Below are 17,707 nucleotides of genomic sequence, written 5' to 3' on the forward strand. Positions count from 1 at the left end.
CAGAGTACTACAGTAGGCTTCAGAGTACTACAGTATACTTCAGAGTACTACCGTGTACTTCAGAGTACTACAGTGGACTTCAGAGTACAACCGTGTACTTCAGAGTACTAAAGTGGACTTCAGAGTACTACCGTGTACTTCAGAGTACTAGAGTGTACATCAGAGTACTACAGTGGACTTCAGAGTACTACCATGTACATCAGAGTACTAGAGTGTACATCAGAGTACTACAGTGGACTTCAGAGTACTACAGTGGACTTCAGAGTACTAGAGTGTACTTCAGAGTACTACAGTATACTTCAGAGTACTACCGTGTACTTCAGAGTACTACAGTGGACTTCAGAGTACTACCGTGTACATCAGAGTACTACAGTGGACTTCAGAGTACTAAAGTGTACTTCAGAGTACTACCGTGTACTTCAGAGTACTACCGTGTACTTCAGAGTACTACCGTGTACTTCAGAGTACTCTCCAGATGGAGCAGGACTGCAGGCTGACCTGTTCCTGGGACCTCCGAGCTCTCTCTTCGTCTTTCCTGGACTTTTTCAGAGCATCCGGTCCAACCACAGACAGAACACTTCTCAACCTGAAAACAAACATGTTCTCATTATTCTGGCTGGAAGACTTCTGTTGATTCATCAAAAATGTTCTTTAATTAATACCATTTGCTGTGTTTGTTACTGTTGTAGTTTTTTCTTCTCTTTTATCTGATGTTGTTTTAAAGTACTTTTTGAATAAATTAAGAGGAAGCAAAAGTCGTTCAAACCCCCACCTCTCCCGGCGGTCAGCTGGCCCCTCTCCAAACAATGTGATTGGCTCCCCGAGTGCTCGGAGGCCGGCCTTCACCTCTGCGTCGTCGGTGGAAACTGTTATTTGTCTGGCTCGCCGCCGCCGCTCGAACTCAGCGAGCACTTCCTGCTGCCGCTCGCTAACTCGATCCTCAATCTCCAGAGTTTCCCCTGCAGGGCATCATGGGAGATGGAGTTAACAGGGCCAGAGCTGTAATGTTACCTGTCTGCATTGAGAGAACGCACCTGGTTAGAACATTTCTGATTGATTTCACTTTGTTTGATTTATCAGTTCTGAAACCCGATTCTGTGGATTAAACTTTGTTATTTTAGATTATAACCGACAGGATCAAATTAGCATCATCCTAAAGTGAATGAACAGACGGATTTGAACGGGTCTGAATCCAAACTGAAAACTGAAAGCAAACAGGAAGAATGAAGAAAAAAAACTATAAATACAAATAAACTTTTCATTTGAAAGCAGCTTTATTTAACATTTTTTTCTTCTTCAAGTTTTAAATTTAGAATTTTTTTAATCAAATTGTCAATATTTCTTTAAATTTTACAATATATACTTTTAAATTTAAAACTATTGTCTTTTTTTATTTACAATTGGTTGTTCATTCACTTTGAGCTAATCCTGATTTTACCTCATTATAGTTAAGCTGCATTTACACTGCGCTCAGAAACAACATTCAATGAGAACAGTCTGTAAATGTGTTTTTAAATGTGATTTAAAGTTTTAAATGTGTTTCAAAATGTGTGTTTTTCAATGTGTTTAGTTTGATTTAATAGAATCAGCATTTTCTGAAGAAGAACAAAATTTAAAATGTTCTGTGCATCATTCACAGTCTGTAAAATACAATAAAAAAAATAATAAAATAAAATCCATAATGAATAGTCATAAATAACCACCACAGCAAACCAACTATCACACACACACATTCACCCATCATTGATCATTATATTTGTTTATTTGTTCCTTTCATTACAAGTACATTAACACATTCAGTACACAACACCAGTCCACACATCCTCATGACAGCAAAGGAGAAGGAAGAACAAAAATCTGATTTTGTTTCTGCCCCTAAATCACATCTTAAAAAGAAAAAAAAGAGAGTATGCTGGATGGTAAATAGCAAATACTTATAAAGCGTTTTTCTACCCTCCTTAACGGCCCAAAGCGCTTTACATTCACAGACCCATTTACACACTGTTGGTCTTTAGCTCCTGTCCCCACACGCCGACCCCAACTACACATTCTCCAAGCGGTTTCTTTTTGTCACGACCCCTGGTCTTGCGTGTTTTGTCTGTGTGCACGTGTGTCTGTGCATTTGTTTTTTCAGCTTCTCCACTGCTGCTGACTCCTCCCCCTCCTGCAGAGCTGAATGAGGCACCTCTCCACCAATCACCAGGCTGGGAGGGAAGCTTAAAAGCAGCCAGAAAGCTCTGCTCCAGTAGCGGCTGACACCTGAGTCACCCCAGAATTCTTTGTCCTGCCTGAGCCAAATAAACCCTTAATTTACCAATTCTGTGCCTGTGCTCATTGGGGTCCAAATACAAATCCTTTCACCTTCTCCCTTTCCCGCCTGGAGACACCAAGACTTTACCTGTTTTAAGATTCTTTATTTTGTGGTTAACAACAAAAACAATACAAGAAAACACTCCACAAAAGTTGTTTTTGGTCAATTCTTTTACTTCTTAGTAGAGCTGCGGTGCTCAAACGCCTGAGTGAACCCGCCCCCTCCCTTTGTTTCCCCCAAACCCCAGCTGTTTTCTCATTAACTCTGAAATTTCACGAATTGGATTTTTGATAATTAGTAATCTTTAATGGAAACACAATTTCTATTAAAAAAAAAACTAAAAAAAACAACTCGCATTTTTCAAAAAAAGTTGTTGCGCTTTAAGGAGCTGGTTTTGGAGGCGTATTGAACCAAGATCCAAGAACCCAAGGCTGCTGAGTGTTTGGGCGTGGTGCGTTCACTGAGTATCGGATATCGGCAGTAAAACGAAGCAGTTTATAATCAATTGATTAAATAGTGTCGACGTTTTCTCTGAAAAAATGATTTGTTTTGTTATGGATTGTATAAAAATGACAAAGTTTGTAGTGGACTGAGTTGGGCCAAGTGGCTGTTAGGGTTCACTTACGTATAGGGCTGCCACGATTATTCGACTAATCGACGACTAATCGACTATTAAAATAGTCGACAACTATTTTGGTTGTCGAAGCGTCGTTTTTTTGTTTGTTTTTTCCTTGTTTTGATCTTAAAACTACGGTTCGCGCCTTCTATTGCGGGGGTCTTCCATTCTCTTTGTCACACATGCGCAGTGGTGCTAATCCGGTCAGCAGTGACGTCACAGGAAGTTCTCGGTAGGCTCATAACAACACGCTCGCTTGAAATTATGGGAAGCAAAAGGAAAATAAAAGAAGAAAAAGTGTCGAATGTAATTTCTGCACGACAGAATTTGTGTTCCATGAGAGCACGATGGCGATAAATGATCACCTGAAGATGAAGCATGTTGTGACTGAGTTTGATCACGCTGAACAGAGAGCTTCGTCTAGCTAAGCTAACATTAACACTAACTGTAACACAGCTAGCGCTGCCGCGGCTGTCATTACTGCGCTGTTTGGAGATGAACCAGAAGATCTGCAGCAGATCCGTGTCTACGGCGCTTCTGTCTGCATAGTGAACGTTTCATAATCTGCGCTCTTCTAACCAAACGCCGCGAGGACGGAGTTTACACTGGAAATGAACCGCTCGTCCAAGGCTTCATTCATATTCCGCGCCGGGATCATGTCGTCAAGTTCAAAGAGCGGATTATGAAACATTCACCGCAGACAGAGAGGCTGTGTGTCGGTACGGATCTGCCGCAGAGTTATGGAGCGATTTAAAACTACAAGTCCCAGAAGTGAAGGAGCTCACCTAAAAGTCCAGAGCTAAGTTTACAAGTGTAGCATTACATTATCTGGATTAAACTACAAGTAAATGTAACTTAAAGTCACAAAACGACAACAAACAGCAAAACAACCACAACATTAAAGAAGTAACACAGATTTATGGGTTCTCCCCCAAACTGAACAATATGAAGTATCGGTCTGCGCATGTGCAGTGGATGTAGGTGTGAAAGAATGAAAGTACTGATGTACATTCTAACATCTCCTGCTTTTCTCCCTTTTTAAAAAATATAATTTTCTCCCTTTTTATTTATTTTCTTTGTTTCTATGGGCATCCTAAGGTTTTTTATAGGAATATCTTCAGTTCAAAATGTTATTAGTGTTTTGCTTTAATAAATGGGCCTCAGTCAGCAAATATTTTGAGTGTGTTTATATCTGCAAATAGCTTTTGAAATACTTTATAAATGTTTTATTAAATATATGTTTTAAAGCTTAATAAAAGAATTGCAGGGTTTTAAAGAGTTTTCTGTTGTTGATTCGGATTGCATTATTTGATTTAAGTCTTGTTTTAATGCCAGAAACAAATGAAGGACAAAACCTGCATGATTCATTAAAAGATTAATAAACTATTGTCTTTATTTTAGATAGAATATGGCTTACAGACCTCAAGTTTAAGGATAATAATGGTTAAGATGAATGTTTTACATCCAGTCGCCGCACAAACCGATTAGTCGACTAATCGAAAAAAATAGTCGGAGAATAGTCGACTATTGAAATAATCGTTTGTGGCAGCCCTACTTACGTATGTCCAGAACTCAGTGAACGCACCATGTGCAGATTATAGTCTGGGACCTGTCAATCAACCTGTGCAGAGGTTTAAGGAAAATAAAAGGACGGGTGGATGAAACTAAATTAAAGCGTTTGAGGAGCGTAGATCCACTAATAATAGCTACAATTAATTAATTAATAATTAATTGATAATAGCTATAATTTTGTTAAAAACTTTGCATTTGGTCATTACCTCAAAATGTGACAAGATCTGTTGAGATTAATAAAGTTCTGAATATTGATATTTGTTTCTTAGCTTGTTGTCGTTATTGATAATTATGGTGAGAAATCAGAGTCATTACATAGAAGAGTCTCATTATTATTATTAATAATTTATAACTAAAGGCAAACACAGCAAATCTGTTATTTCATAATGGTAGCTCTTCATATGACTCAGTACCCATGAAGTAGCCCGCAGGTTGAAAAAGGTTGGTGACCCCTGATCTAAACCACGAAAATCCACGTTTGAGCTTTAGTGATGGTGAACAGTCAACCTGCCTGAGGAAATGTTGATGTTTCCGGCCTTGATCCCCGCCCTCACTGCATCACTTCCTGCTGCCTGCAGACTCAGGCGCTCACGCTCCTTCTCCTCCAGGCTTCCGTAGAAAACACGGCTCTTCTTTGTGACAGGACCTGCATCTTCCTCATCGGACATCTTCCTGCTCCTCTTCTTCTGCTACAGAACAAAGGAGACTTTGTTTAGATCAAATCATGACAGTCAGTGGAAATAGACTAAACTTTAAGAAGTTTCATTAAAATGTATCAAATTCAAACCAACAAACCAGAATTTATCAACATTTTCATCTGAAATAATCATAGTTTGGTTAATGGCGGGAGCAACCTCAAGCGATTATTTCTGTAAATTCATCATCGACTTAATTACAAACGTTATTTATGATTTCTATCATTTTAATCACAGGATGATCTCATTTTATAACAATTATTTTATTTTATCTTCATTTTAAATTCAGAAAACGGAACTCTTCATCCTGAGAAAACAAACATGATGACTTCCACATCAATAAACTGTTTCTGTGAGTCTTTAGAGTTTATTCTATTCATTTATATTTATATACAGAGAAATTACCTCATTGGACCTCAGGATTAAACTACTTTCCTCTGTTTGAATTATGCGTCTCACAGACCTTACAGGGGATGACTAGAGGTCTAAAGATAAGCCAGTGAACCTTGCACACACTACAATGAAAGCTCCCCATTCTGGGCAGAGCTCGCAGGATGAAAGTATTTTTGAAACGATCCTCCGAGCTGTGACCGCTCTGACAGAGAAGGTGGACAAACAAACGTAGAAAATGGATGAGCAGACAGTGCTTTGAAGAGGGAATTGATGCTAACTCCGAAGCTACAAGAAGAAATGAAGGAGCGATTGAACAACTGAAGAGAAAAGTGGCTGAACTTCAAGGAGACACCAAGCGGCTAAGGAAAGCGGTGGCCGAGCACGCCCAGTACAAACGGAGGTGGAACCTGCGGCTGGACGGTTTGGCTGAGAAAGATTGAGAAGACTCCATAGAAACTGTCATCGGTATTTTGACCCGGGTGGTTCCCATCGCCGCAGACCACCTGCATGAAGATGTTGACATGGTTCGTCATTTGGGAAGAAATGGGAATGCAGCAACTTCCAACAATACCACGCGGCCAATAATCCTGCCGTTTTTGTCCAGAGTGGTCCGGGACGAAGTGTGGAAAGTATTGATTTTATGAATAATATCAATTTAGTGGATTATTGGAGAGTTAAGAACCCAGTGACCAGACAATATACTGTACATGGTTTAATGCTTCAGGAAATGGACAATGCTCAAGGTTAGATTACTGGTTAATATCTTAATCTTTGGTAAATTACATTGATAAATGTAATATTTCCGCTTCACCCCTAACCGACCACTGTGTTGTCTCTTCACCCCTCCAATATACTAAACCAGGATCCGAGTTAATTCGAATTTGGAAATTCAATAACATGCTTTTAGAAGATTTATTTTTTGTAACAACGTTAGACAATTAATAACAGAAGTTGATGCCTTGGAAATGTGAGTAAATGTGAATGGTTCAAGTTTAAAGTAAAAGGTCTTGCAATTCAAGTTAGTAAAAGTACTTTAGGATAAAAAAGTCAAAAACAAGAAAATATCCTAAAAAGTATTTACAACCTTTGTGAAAAGATAGATTTGTCGTCTGAGGAATTAATTGACGTAAATAAATCACAGAGTGATCAAGATACTTTGTATGTTGAAAAAGCTAAAGGTGCTTTTGTTAGATCACGAGCCCGCTGGATTGAAGAGGGAGAAAAAAATACCTTATATGTTTTTAATCTGGAAAAACAAAGGCAATTAAAAAAACAAATTAACAAATAAATAATTTGGTCTATGAAAACCAAAGTGAGATAAACAAAGAAATACACACATTTTGTTCCAATCTTTATGAATCTCATCATTCTGAAGCTGACTGTGGAAATTGACTGTGGCACACTACAATTTACACAATCTGTTTTTTATTGTATTATCCCTTCTTATCTTTTGTAAATATTGCTTATCTTTATATTTTATTATTTTATGTTAATGTCTAATGCTGCAACGGCAAAATTTCCCACCTTGGGATGAATAAAGTATTTCTATTCTATTTAACACCCTTGAAGGATTGAACAAAAACCTTGATGTAGAACTTAAACAATTTATGGAAAAGCATTTAAGAATTGAAGAGATGAATGCTGCTGTACTTAAGATGTCCTCTGGTAAATCTCCTGGCTTGGATGGTTTAATAGCAGAATTTACAAATAGTTTTGGACAGACATTAGATGTTTGTTGTATGAAGCTTTTCTAGAATGCATCTCAGCCGGTAGTCTTTCCAACACTATGAGACCGGGGTTAATTACTTTAATCCCCAAACCTAACAAAAACACTTTATACTTGGATAATTGGAGACAAATTACTTTGTTATGTAATGATTATAAAATCTTGGCTCATGATTTTGTGGGGTGTTTAAACAGAGGTCTAAAGGATGTAGTGGATGAGTGTCAGTCGGCATTTATCAAAGGAAGAAATATCCATAATCACATCAGGTTGATAATAGGTTTGTTGTGACGTTGTTGACTCCGAAACTCTGATGTTATTTATTGATTTTTATAAAACATTTGACACACTGGAGCATTCTTTTTTTACTTGATCCCCTTAAATTTTTAGGATTTGATGATCACTTTTGTAATGTTATCAGAATGTTTTATAATGATATTTATAGATCAGTTTCTCTGAATCCAGGAATCACTCCCCGTATTGTAGTTAAAAGAGGAATCCGACAAAGTTGCTCCATTTCCCCCAAACTGTTTATTTTAGCCACTCAGTTATTGATCATTCTTATAAATCATAGTCAAGATAATCAAGTAATTTATATATTTGATAAACATTAGAAAATTAGTCAGTTTGCAGATGATACTGCTTTACTTCTAAAAAAAAGTGCAGATGTTGTTACAGCTTTAAATAAGATTCAGCATCAGGGTTGAAACTAAACATTACAAAATGTGAAATTCTACGTGTTCATTCATGTCAACTCCAAACTATTGAAGCTATTATGGTTGTTAATGAAGTTAAATATCTGGGTGTATTATTGTCTAAAACAAAATAAGGAGGGAAGAAGTCAATATTTCAAACCGGTTACTGGACATGAAGAAATGTTTAAGTCGCTGCCTGACAAGACATTTGACTATTTTTGGGAGAAATTTGCTAACCAAAGCGAGTTTCTAAAATCAGTTATCCTTGTTATTCTTTGTACATTTCCCCTCCAAACATAAAGAAATTAACTCAATAATTTTTCAGTTCGTGTGGAAAAATAAAACTCATATAAAACATTCTCAACCAGTCAAAAGTTCTGACAAAGGCGACATTAATGCTGTAGATTTTGAAACTGTGGTCAGCACGTTCAGAATAAATTGGTTAAAAGCTCCTTTAGTTGACAATAACTCCATGTGGTTTCATATCCAAAATATATCGTTAAACAGTTCGGAGGAATAGACTTCTTTGTGAAATTGGATTTTGAAGTCAACAAGGTTCCAATCGTTTTATCCTAACGCTTTCACAAATAAAATCTGCAGTTTTGGAAGATGATCTTCAGTCACAATTTACTCCTCAAGGATCAACATTATGGAATAACAGAACAGTTGGTAGAAAATCTGTATTCAAACAGGATTGGTTTGACAAAAACATGGTTGATAAGATTTAATAGACACTAATGGAATTTTTTTGACTCATGCACCTTTTACAGATGTCAAAAAAAACCTCACCCCCCCAGCCCCCCGCTCTGTTTGATATAATAAAAAATACTGTTTCAACTTCTCAGAGAGCAATTACCTCATTACCAAAGTTACAGATTCATGGTTATAACTTCGTAGATTTCAAACCCACTAACTGAATAACTGTATAAAAGAAAGAATATATCATGTCTACAATAGAGCCTCTTTTAGATCATTTCCTTATTTAAACTGCCAATCTCCGTGAGTTGAAGCTCATTCAAGTTATCTTAGATGGCCAGTTCTGCCCAAAGTAGAAGAAAAGTATTTTGAAGTAATTCATAAATTCTATCCTGTCTCTGAATTTCTTCATAACAGGTTTGAATTTGATGTGGAACTTTGCATTTTTTGTAACTCAAACAATGAAACTTTGGAACATTTGTTTTTTTCATGCAATTCCTCCAAGGATTTCTGGACTCACATAAGGAATTGGATTAATCTAAAACTGAACAATCCCCCTTTTAGTGGTACTGATATATTGTTCATTGAAAATCTGGATCTTTCTTTTTCAAATATTAATATCATTTTACTTTTAGGGAAATATCATATTCACAGCTGTAAGTGGAGAGGTACCAAGTCCGTCTCCCGATGTTTTATCAACAAGTTTAAATTATTTTATTCCTCATTGAAAAGACAACAATCCTGTGATGCTGCAAAAAGAAAATTGTAAACAAATTTCCCTGTAGTTGCTATTCTAGTTTCTTTCCTGTGCAAAAGGCTCTTAACCCTTCTGCTCTCCTTAGCTTGTTTACATTAAAAGTGGGGTCATCTGGACCCACCAGACGGTGTCCTGAACTTTTTTATCTTTGATTTTTGAGTCTCACTAATGTCCATGGAAGACATAAAATCCTGTCCACCTTTGTCATGGAAGGAATCACACATCAATATGTGGGCGGAGTCATCTGGACCCCAAAGAGAGCAGAAGGGTTAATACTTCCTTTTGCCCCCTTTTTATTTAGGTTTTCCTCTCCTTTTTTCGGAAAATAATCTGTATCTGCATGTGTTGATCACAGCTGACAGTAATAAATTCGCCCGTGTGTGAACTAGTGTGTTCATCCTCTGCTGGAGTTTCTATTTCTGTCATTGTTGTATTCAACAGAAAATAACACTTCATTTTATTAGAAATGACTAAAGTTAACTTTAAAATCACGTTTTTATCAGTTTCCTGGAGAAAAATGTTTCTGTTCTCCATCGTCTGCTGCTCGCAGGCCACGCTGCACAGAACCTTCTCCGTGGACCGGTTCCGATCCACGCGGAGGGAATCTGACTGATGGAAAGCGCGTGCGTTGGAGGACGGTGTTGGTTGTGAGTTCATGTGAGTCCCGCGCGTGTTTTTATCGCCACAGCTACGTTATTTATTTAGTCTGAACTCACCTCAAACCGACAAAGCTGCTGCCGCCGTGCTCCAAATGATCCGGATATCAGCTGTTTCCGCTTCCGGGTCAAACTGTTGGTTCCGGTTCACAGGAAGACCCGCGTCTTGTGTCTTATCAACAGCAGTTTCTGAAGCTCCACGACTCGTTTAGGGTAAGTTTACCAGTAAAGGCGCGCGGCGAACTAACCGGAAGGTTGGGAAATGCAAACCGTAGGTCACGTGGTGTTTGTTTGCTGACTGGGGTGTGCAGAAATGAGGAGTTCGCGGGTTTCCTCCTCTTCAAAACACAGCCAGTTTCCGGGTCAGAACGAGACTTCTGCAGAGGTTCTATAACAGAACCAACCAGAACCAGCCGAGCAGACAGAACCGGCTGATGATGGTAGAAACGGTCCTCAAAGTACGTCCGCTTTGCTCCCTAGGGGGCGCTGTCTCTATTGGCTGCTGCTGGACGTTCAGCGAAGAACTGATTCGGTTCTTGTTGATGGGTGTAGTCAGAAGAAGTCTTCAGGTCCAGAACAACATAAACCCATAGAACCAGAGACGGGATGAAGTTCTGGTGTAATGTAAACAGATCTGGTTCTTCAAACTACGTTTTTAGAGTTTGATCTTTGAGGCCAAAGATGGTAAACTTCTCCCACTTTTGTGGGAGTCTGAGGTTCTGATCCATCTCGAGGTCCCTGAACGCACCTTCACAAAGACCCGATCCAGGCAGAGGTCCCTGAACGCACCTCCAGATACTTGATCCATCTCGAGGTTCTTGAACGCACCTCCACAGAGACCGGATCACTCCGGAGGTTCCTGAACGCACCTCCACTGAGAACCTCTTAGACATTTTCAACATTGATCTATAAAAGTAAGAGGCGAGATGGTGCGCCGATCCTCATCTTAGCTGACGGGAGTCTGAGGGAAAGCAGGCGGGAGGATTCTGAGTATGAAAATAACCAATCAGAAGTGCTGACTGTGCTACTGTGTGTGCAGCAGAAACCCGACGATGCTGAGGAGGAAGCCGACGCGCCTGGAGCTGAAGATCGACGACATGGAGGAGTTTGAGGGAGTCAAGAAGGATCTGGAGGTTTGCATCAGCTGTTCTGTCATTCAGACGGTCCAAATTCAGGACCGGCGCCGTCACCTTCATCATGGTTATTCCTGAGACATGAACAGCTAAAACATTTGATTATTTTCTTTCAGGCCAGAAAGCGCCAGCGTGAGGAGGCGGAGTCAGGAGCATGTGGTTCTGCTGGGATTGGCGTGGACCTCGCTGGGGGAGGAGCTTCAGCATCAGCTTCCACTGTGACCTCGAGGGTGGAGCTTATCAATGAACGAATTGGCTATAAGCCCCACCCTAAACCAGCCACGCTACCGACGCTATTCGGAAGTTTGCAGTTTTAATGTGTTTTCAAATAAACATTCCTGGACTTTGATGTCTGAAAGGGCGGGGCTTTGGAGGACTCTCCAACAGAACATCACTCACGCCAAGTCCAGACTTTGGTTTCTATAACGGACATGTTGATGTGTGTTAGAGGATCAGGATGAAGAACATCCAGTCCTCCTCCAATAACATCTGTCTCCTGGTGTACACGGAACATGGACGCTCAAGCTGAAATGTGGTCATGGTCACATGGTCATGGCGAGATGCCCCTCCTCCTCGTCCTCATGGAGTGTCCAAGTGCTGTCAGAAGTTTCTCTGTTTTTGTTCTAAAGCAACATGTTGTATAAAATTTACTTCATAAAAAATCAAGATTAATCTGATTAATTGACAACACTGTTTTTTTAATGCAGGAAACCCGTTTAAACAGACACACCCACAAGGTCATGTGATCTATTTTAATTATAAATGATACTTTGATATCAACAATACAAAAAGTGTTAAAGTCAAGAACAGAACTGGTTTATTTACAGAAACCGTCAGTAGGTGGCGCTTTGAGCTCACCGTTGGACTTGAAATGCCAGAACCAAAGAATGTCAGTTACCATGACAACCGTCAGGGCTTTGGCTGTCAGACTCATCAAGGTGAAACAATAAATACGAGTAAATAAAGATAAAATGATGGTAGTGCTCATGGCGTTTCCATGGTAACACTCCAAGATTTCCTCACAATAAATAAAAACTGCAGTAAAAACTTGATTTGGTTTAGTGTCTACAGATATTTTTAGTGTTTAATGATGATCTCTTTAGTGTTTGTTCTGTAGTTTTGATCCTGGTTTCCATGGAACATTCTAGTCTTTGTAATGTCTCATTGTAACTGAAGTGTGTAACGTGTTCACGCTCCGCAGGCCGATAGAACACGTTCAGCAGTGGAAACGCTCTTAAATGCCCGAGTGTCGGCAGGTCAAAGGTGAGACGGCACGCTGGCCCGCGCTCACCTGACAGGATGTTGTCATGACATCATCTGCAGTCTGCCCATGTGCAGCGCTGTGATGCAACAGCAGGTTTCTGTGTTCTGAGTCTGCAGCAGCATCTCTCACTTCTTCTTAATGGAGGCCAGCTCTCTCTGCAGCTCGGAGAACTTCGGACGCTCCTCCGGGTTGTACTGCCAGCAGCGCTGCATCACCTTGTACACCTCGTCAGGGCAGCGCTGAGGACATGCCATCCTGTAACCTGCCAGCAAAGAGGCAAAAGGCTGGTTTCCATGGTTACCACTAATTCAGGGGTCTGAACTTGCAGCTCGGCAGCCACATGTGGTTCTCTGACCCTCCATCACAAGTGAATGAGTGACTGAAGTGTTTTGGGCCTTCAAGGAAGGGAGAAAAGCTCTGTACAAGTATACATTTACCATTGTGGCTCTTTGGTTAACATTTAAAAAGTAGCTATCAAGGAAAATATAAGTAAGTAGTACAGTTATGAAAAAGTGAATGAACTAAAAGTTTGTTCAACTCCATCACCAACAGTTGAAGGACGATATGAATCTGAATGAGGATCCTAACAACAGTAGCTGTAATTCTCCATCAGTCCATCAATAGTTTATCAACATCATTCTGACACATTTCAGCTTCATTTATCACAGGAAATCCAGATTTCCAGATTCAAACCCACTGGATTATAATTCAGATTTTCTATTTTTGAATAAATTCCGGGATTTAAAGTGTTCCTCGTGGTTTTAATATATGGCAGGGTCACTTCAGTGGGTTCAGTTTTTATTGGTTATATTTATGAATTTGTGGCTGAAATGCTCCAGAAACAGTAAAAGAAACAGTTTTTTTAATCAATGATGACTTTACACTTCCTACTGCATTTGCTGCATTGACATGATCCTATTCTTTTATTTTGAAAGGCAGTCAAGCAAAGCTCTGTCAAATGCTTTTTTCTCTTCATGTTTATGTTTTATTTATGCTAAAACCACAATCGTTGATTTAAATGTGTCATGCCAGTAGCAAAAACATGAATATAAATCAGAATCTCATATTCTAAAGGTGACTGAAGACTTTGTGGATCCTGCTGGGTTTAGGTTGAAGAGAAATTGACCTGTAAGTGTTGAAGTTTGAACTGCACATGTAGAGGATGACTGCAATACACCAACCTTTCTCCACCTGCTCCCTGGCCTGCTGATTGGTCATTCCAGGGTAAGGACACACCCCCAAACTGAAGGTTTCCCACAGCAGGATGCCGTAACTCCACACGTCACTCTCTGAGCTGTAACGGCCTACATCAACCAATCAGAGAGGGAGAGGGTCAGCTGACCGCCTCCCACTGATGACAGGTGCGCCGCAGACAGGTGTTACCGTAGTTCAAAGCTTCAGGAGCCGTCCACTTGATGGGAATCTGTTTGAGTCCAGATGAAGAGTAAACGCCATCGTCTTCCTGACGGCTCATCCCAAAATCGCTGATCTTCAACACGCTGCCATCTCCAACCAGACAGTTCCTGGCCGCCAGGTCCCTGAGGGGCGAGAAGGTCACAAGAGTCTCAACGGGTCCAGGTCAATGATGGATGTGCCGAGCAGACTCACCTGTGGATGCAGTTTTTACCCTCCAGGTACGCCATGCCCGCCGCGGCGTCAGCAGCAAAGCGAAGCAGCTGCTTGGTCTTCAGCTCGTCCTTCTTCTTCCTCAGGAACGACAGGAAGTCTCCACCTGAAAGGTGCAACTGAGTGAGAGACCAGCAGGAGACCAGCCGCTCCACGAGGCTGAAGCTCCACCCACCAGGAACCAGCTCCATGACGATGTAGATAGGCTGCCGCTGTGTACAGACGCCAATCAGCTTCACGATATTCGGATGGTCATACTGCTTCAAGATCCTGCAGCCAATAACAGACAGAGATGAACAGATGTTCAGAACCGTTCCTGGTTCTGTCAGGTCTCTACGGTCTTTAAGCAGCTGGTAGCGAGTAGCAAGCAGCTCTATAGTTGATGCTGCACACATGGACGTTCAGATGTGACAACTGAAGCTCCAACTGTCCAGACGTTCAGCAGCAAAGCAACACGTGTAAATGAGATCTACTACTTTCACTTTATTACTGGATTGTTGCTGACTTTATGCAGGATGCTCAGATGAACAACGCCAGCGATCGCCGTAGCGCCGCTTGGGTTTGACTCAGCAGCTTCAGAAAACCTGCATGCTCTCTGTCATGACGGCCCGACTCTACAGAGCCACCAAGCAGGTCCTGACCAGCCACTGACCAGGCTCCACCACACTCCTGAATACTGGCGTGACCTCTCCCATCGTTTACCTGGCCTCGGACAAGAAGCGAATCTTCAGCTCAGGAGGAAGGTCTTCTTTGCACGTCTTCACGGCTACAGGAGTTTTGTCCCGCTGCAGCACCCCTTTGTACACTTCTCCAAAGTTACCCTTTGAAGGGAAGGAGAGAGGGATGTGATGCTACACAGTGGAAGGTGCAGAAAGTTAATAGGCAAAGGTGAGGTCACCTTTCCGAGCATCTCTCCCAGAACCACGTCCTCGTGGTTCAGAATCCATTTCTTGTCCTACAGAGAAAAACGGAGCGTTAGCGTTCTCCTGGCACCACGTTCAACCACAGCCGACTGGTTACCTTGACTACAGGGTTGAGCAGCACGACTCCCGACTTCTTGGTTATGACCTGTTTGCTGGAGAAGTGATGCTCGATGAGCTGTGGAATGGTGGAGAAGCCCGTTCCTTCGAAACGGTACTGATTCTGTCAGGAAAGGTTGGGATAAAAAGTGTGATCAGCTGGAATCCAGAGCTGGTCTGAAGCTGCAGAAGTTAGATCCGGAACACCTACGTCAGCGTACTGGATGATGAAGTGGCGTCTCTGGTCGTCAGAAAACACAGACAGGACATACTCTCCCGGTTTGCCATGGCTCTCTCTCACCAAGAAGTCTCCCTGCTGCCGGAGGAGCTCCTGGGCTTCGGTGCGAGGGATGGCGCCGTGATACCACTCCTGCTCAGCCAGGGGGCGCTCCGAGGTTGGGATCACATCAAAGAACTGTTGGCAGGAGCATCACGGGTCAAAAAGGTTGTAACTTTTGTTGGTAGGAAAAGATTTTACACAAAATTTAAAGGGACTTTTCTCCAACTTTGATAAAGAGCGATCAGCTGATCACAATGCTAAAAACCAGAGTTTATGGAAAGTGACAAAAGAAACGATTCTTCACTGCTGACTGCTTAAACAGCCCAGAAAGCTATCCTAGCAGGAAAACAACAGTTTTTAGGTTTGATGAAGAGAAGGGTTGTGATTAAGATCTTACAGATGAAGAGGATCCCAGCATAGCTTTAGGAGATCGGATCATCCCAGCCAGAGAACGCAGTGTGTCGAAGCGTGAGCTCTTCTCCCTGCTTTTATCCTATAACAAAGATCAAAGACTTTAAGGTTTTTACCATTTCTGGAAGAAGACAAGCTTTTATTGTGAAAGCGGCTCTCTTCCTGCTAGCCGAGCTCTACTTCCAGACGGCCTATTCTTACCGTGGATCCGACAGAGCGAGTGTCGTCCTCGTACTGTAGAGCGGGGGGAGCAGGGGGGGGCGGAGGGGAGGCAACCGCCATTTTGGCATCTAATAGGGCTTTTTGAGAAAGGAGGCGGGCCTCCGAGCTGCGCAGGGATTGGACAGTATGCCGAAGCTCAAGGAGGGAAAGTTTCTGGCTAAGCAGCAGGACACAACTGAGGGACAGAAGAGACACAAAACCAATGAAAAGACACAAAAATACAACAAAAGACACAAGAAACCAATGAAAAGACACAAAAATACAATAAAAAGACACAAGAAACCAATGAAAAGTGACACAAAACCCATGAAAAGACACAAAGCCAATAAAAGCACACAAAAACAATAAAAAGACACACAACACCAATGAAAAGCGACACAATACCGATGAAAAAAGACACAAAACCAATAAAAAGACACAAAACCAATGAAATCACAAAAAACAAAGAAAAGAGACAAAACCAACGAAAAGGACACAAGACCAATGAAAAAGACACAAAACCAATAAAAAGACACACAAAACCAATGAAAGGACACAAAAACCAATGAAAATAGACACAAAACCATTGAAAACATACAAAAAAACCAATGAGAATAAACAAAAAAAACAATCAAAAGAGACAATACCAATGAAAAGTCACAAAATACAATAAAAAGACACAAGAAACCAATGAAAAGTGACACAAAACCCATGAAAAGACACAAAGCCAATAAAAGGACACAAAAAACAACGAAAAGAGACACAAAACCAATAAAAGCACACAAAACCTATGAAAAGACACACAACACCAATGAAAAAAGACACAAAACCAATGAAAAGAGACAAAAAACCAACGAAATGACACAAAACCATTAAAAAGATACACAAAACCAATGAAAATACACAAAAAAAACAATGAAAAGAGACACAAAACCAATGAAAGGACACAAAAATACAAAGAAGAGACACAAAACCAATGAAAAGAGAAAACAAAAACATACAAAAAACCAACCAAGAGACAAAAAAACACAACCAACGAACAGACACAAAACATACGAAAGAGACACAAAACCAACTAAAATACCCAAAACCACTGAAAAGAGACAAAACCAACAAAGAGAGATACAAAGACAATAGAAAACGTATCTGATTCTACTTTCTCTGACTCACTCGCTCTTCCTTTCTGCATTCTCCTGACTTGTTTGGATTTTAGCTTCGAGTTCGTCTGCTAGCGTCGCCTTTGTTTGAAGATTCTGCTGAGTCAGCATCAGCTCCTCTGTTGCTGACGATAACCTGCATAGTCCACAAATCAGGATTAAGAAAAGACACATTTAAGTGGACAGTACTCACAAAGACTTTGGAGGAAAAATTTGTAATGAGTCACATATTTAAATGGAAGAAACAAACATTTAAACCCCGTTACAAGCTTTTAATTTGAAAGGGTAGAGGAAACCGTTTTTCTCTGCGCTCACATGGACTCCAGGTTGTCGGCTGTCAGAGTATTCCACAGGATCTCGTTGGCTGAGATGTTGTCTGTTTCATCCAACAAGGATCCATCAAACTCCACGCTCACCTCTGGCATCTCTGGAGACCTGACCAAAGCAGAGTCCGTTACCATGACGACAGCAGAACTCCACAATTGCAAATGGTGTTTTTATT

The 17,707-nt window shown here is 40.8% G+C and overlaps 3 protein-coding genes across 15 annotated transcripts in view; 1 reads left to right on the plus strand and 2 right to left on the minus strand.

Moving 5' to 3' along the window:
- Positions 1 to 10,314, minus strand: part of prpf4 (PRP4 pre-mRNA processing factor 4 homolog (yeast)) — a 21,074-nt gene extending 10,760 nt beyond the window's left edge. Inside the window, exons 1-4 of the mRNA XM_024261153.2 lie at positions 10,175 to 10,314; positions 5,011 to 5,188; positions 773 to 959; positions 499 to 586 (exon numbers count right to left, since the gene is read on the minus strand). Coding sequence (XP_024116921.1) covers positions 499 to 586; positions 773 to 959; positions 5,011 to 5,167 — 432 coding nt within the window. The 5' untranslated portion in view covers positions 5,168 to 5,188; positions 10,175 to 10,314. The remainder of the gene's footprint in view (positions 1 to 498; positions 587 to 772; positions 960 to 5,010; positions 5,189 to 10,174) is intronic.
- cdc26 (cell division cycle 26 homolog) lies at positions 9,987 to 11,913 on the plus strand. 9 transcript variants are annotated; one of them, XM_024261154.2, is made up of 3 exons: positions 9,987 to 10,105; positions 11,154 to 11,247; positions 11,364 to 11,909. In XM_024261154.2, exons 1-3 carry the CDS (start codon positions 10,071 to 10,073, stop codon positions 11,562 to 11,564), a joined length of 330 nt encoding a protein of 109 aa, XP_024116922.1. In that variant the 5' UTR covers positions 9,987 to 10,070; the 3' UTR covers positions 11,565 to 11,909. The 9 variants fall into 9 exon arrangements, with proteins under 9 accessions (XP_024116922.1, XP_024116923.1, XP_024116924.1 ...); XM_024261155.1 differs by lacking the exon at positions 9,987 to 10,105 and adding an exon at positions 10,189 to 10,327 and having other exon boundaries at positions 11,364 to 11,913; XM_024261156.2 differs by lacking the exon at positions 9,987 to 10,105 and adding an exon at positions 10,192 to 10,327 and having other exon boundaries at positions 11,157 to 11,247.
- A 72-nt stretch (positions 11,914 to 11,985) lies between these two features.
- The window catches only part of fer (fer (fps/fes related) tyrosine kinase), an 18,958-nt gene continuing 13,236 nt past the window's right edge, over positions 11,986 to 17,707 (minus strand). For all 5 annotated transcript variants that reach the window (XM_024261149.2, XM_024261151.2, XM_024261150.2 and 2 more), the window contains 13 exons: positions 17,521 to 17,640; positions 17,219 to 17,341; positions 16,049 to 16,244; positions 15,834 to 15,929; positions 15,368 to 15,571; positions 15,158 to 15,280; positions 15,036 to 15,092; positions 14,840 to 14,958; positions 14,313 to 14,407; positions 14,120 to 14,243; positions 13,895 to 14,049; positions 13,693 to 13,815; positions 11,986 to 12,773 (listed from right to left, as the gene is read on the minus strand). In XM_024261149.2, coding sequence (XP_024116917.1) covers positions 12,637 to 12,773; positions 13,693 to 13,815; positions 13,895 to 14,049; positions 14,120 to 14,243; positions 14,313 to 14,407; positions 14,840 to 14,958; positions 15,036 to 15,092; positions 15,158 to 15,280; positions 15,368 to 15,571; positions 15,834 to 15,929; positions 16,049 to 16,244; positions 17,219 to 17,341; positions 17,521 to 17,640 — 1,672 coding nt within the window. In that variant the 3' untranslated portion in view covers positions 11,986 to 12,636. The remainder of the gene's footprint in view (positions 12,774 to 13,692; positions 13,816 to 13,894; positions 14,050 to 14,119; positions 14,244 to 14,312; positions 14,408 to 14,839; positions 14,959 to 15,035; positions 15,093 to 15,157; positions 15,281 to 15,367; positions 15,572 to 15,833; positions 15,930 to 16,048; positions 16,245 to 17,218; positions 17,342 to 17,520; positions 17,641 to 17,707) is intronic.

The sequence above is a fragment of the Oryzias melastigma genome, unplaced genomic scaffold (genome assembly GCF_002922805.2).
Source record: "Oryzias melastigma strain HK-1 unplaced genomic scaffold, ASM292280v2 sc00318, whole genome shotgun sequence".
In the NCBI taxonomy this organism is placed as follows: domain Eukaryota; kingdom Metazoa; phylum Chordata; class Actinopteri; order Beloniformes; family Adrianichthyidae; genus Oryzias; species Oryzias melastigma.

Bases quoted from the DNA above. Each gene is read 5' to 3' on its own strand.
- cdc26 (XM_024261154.2), top strand. From the start codon at position 10,071: ATGGAAAGCGCGTGCGTTGGAGGACGGTGTTGGTT. The intron at 10,106-11,153 runs GTGAGTTCATGT...CTGTGTGTGCAG, and splicing joins GTTGGAGGACGGTGTTGGTT to CAGAAACCCGACGATGCTGA. The intron at 11,248-11,363 runs GTTTGCATCAGC...ATTTTCTTTCAG, and splicing joins GAGTCAAGAAGGATCTGGAG to GCCAGAAAGCGCCAGCGTGA.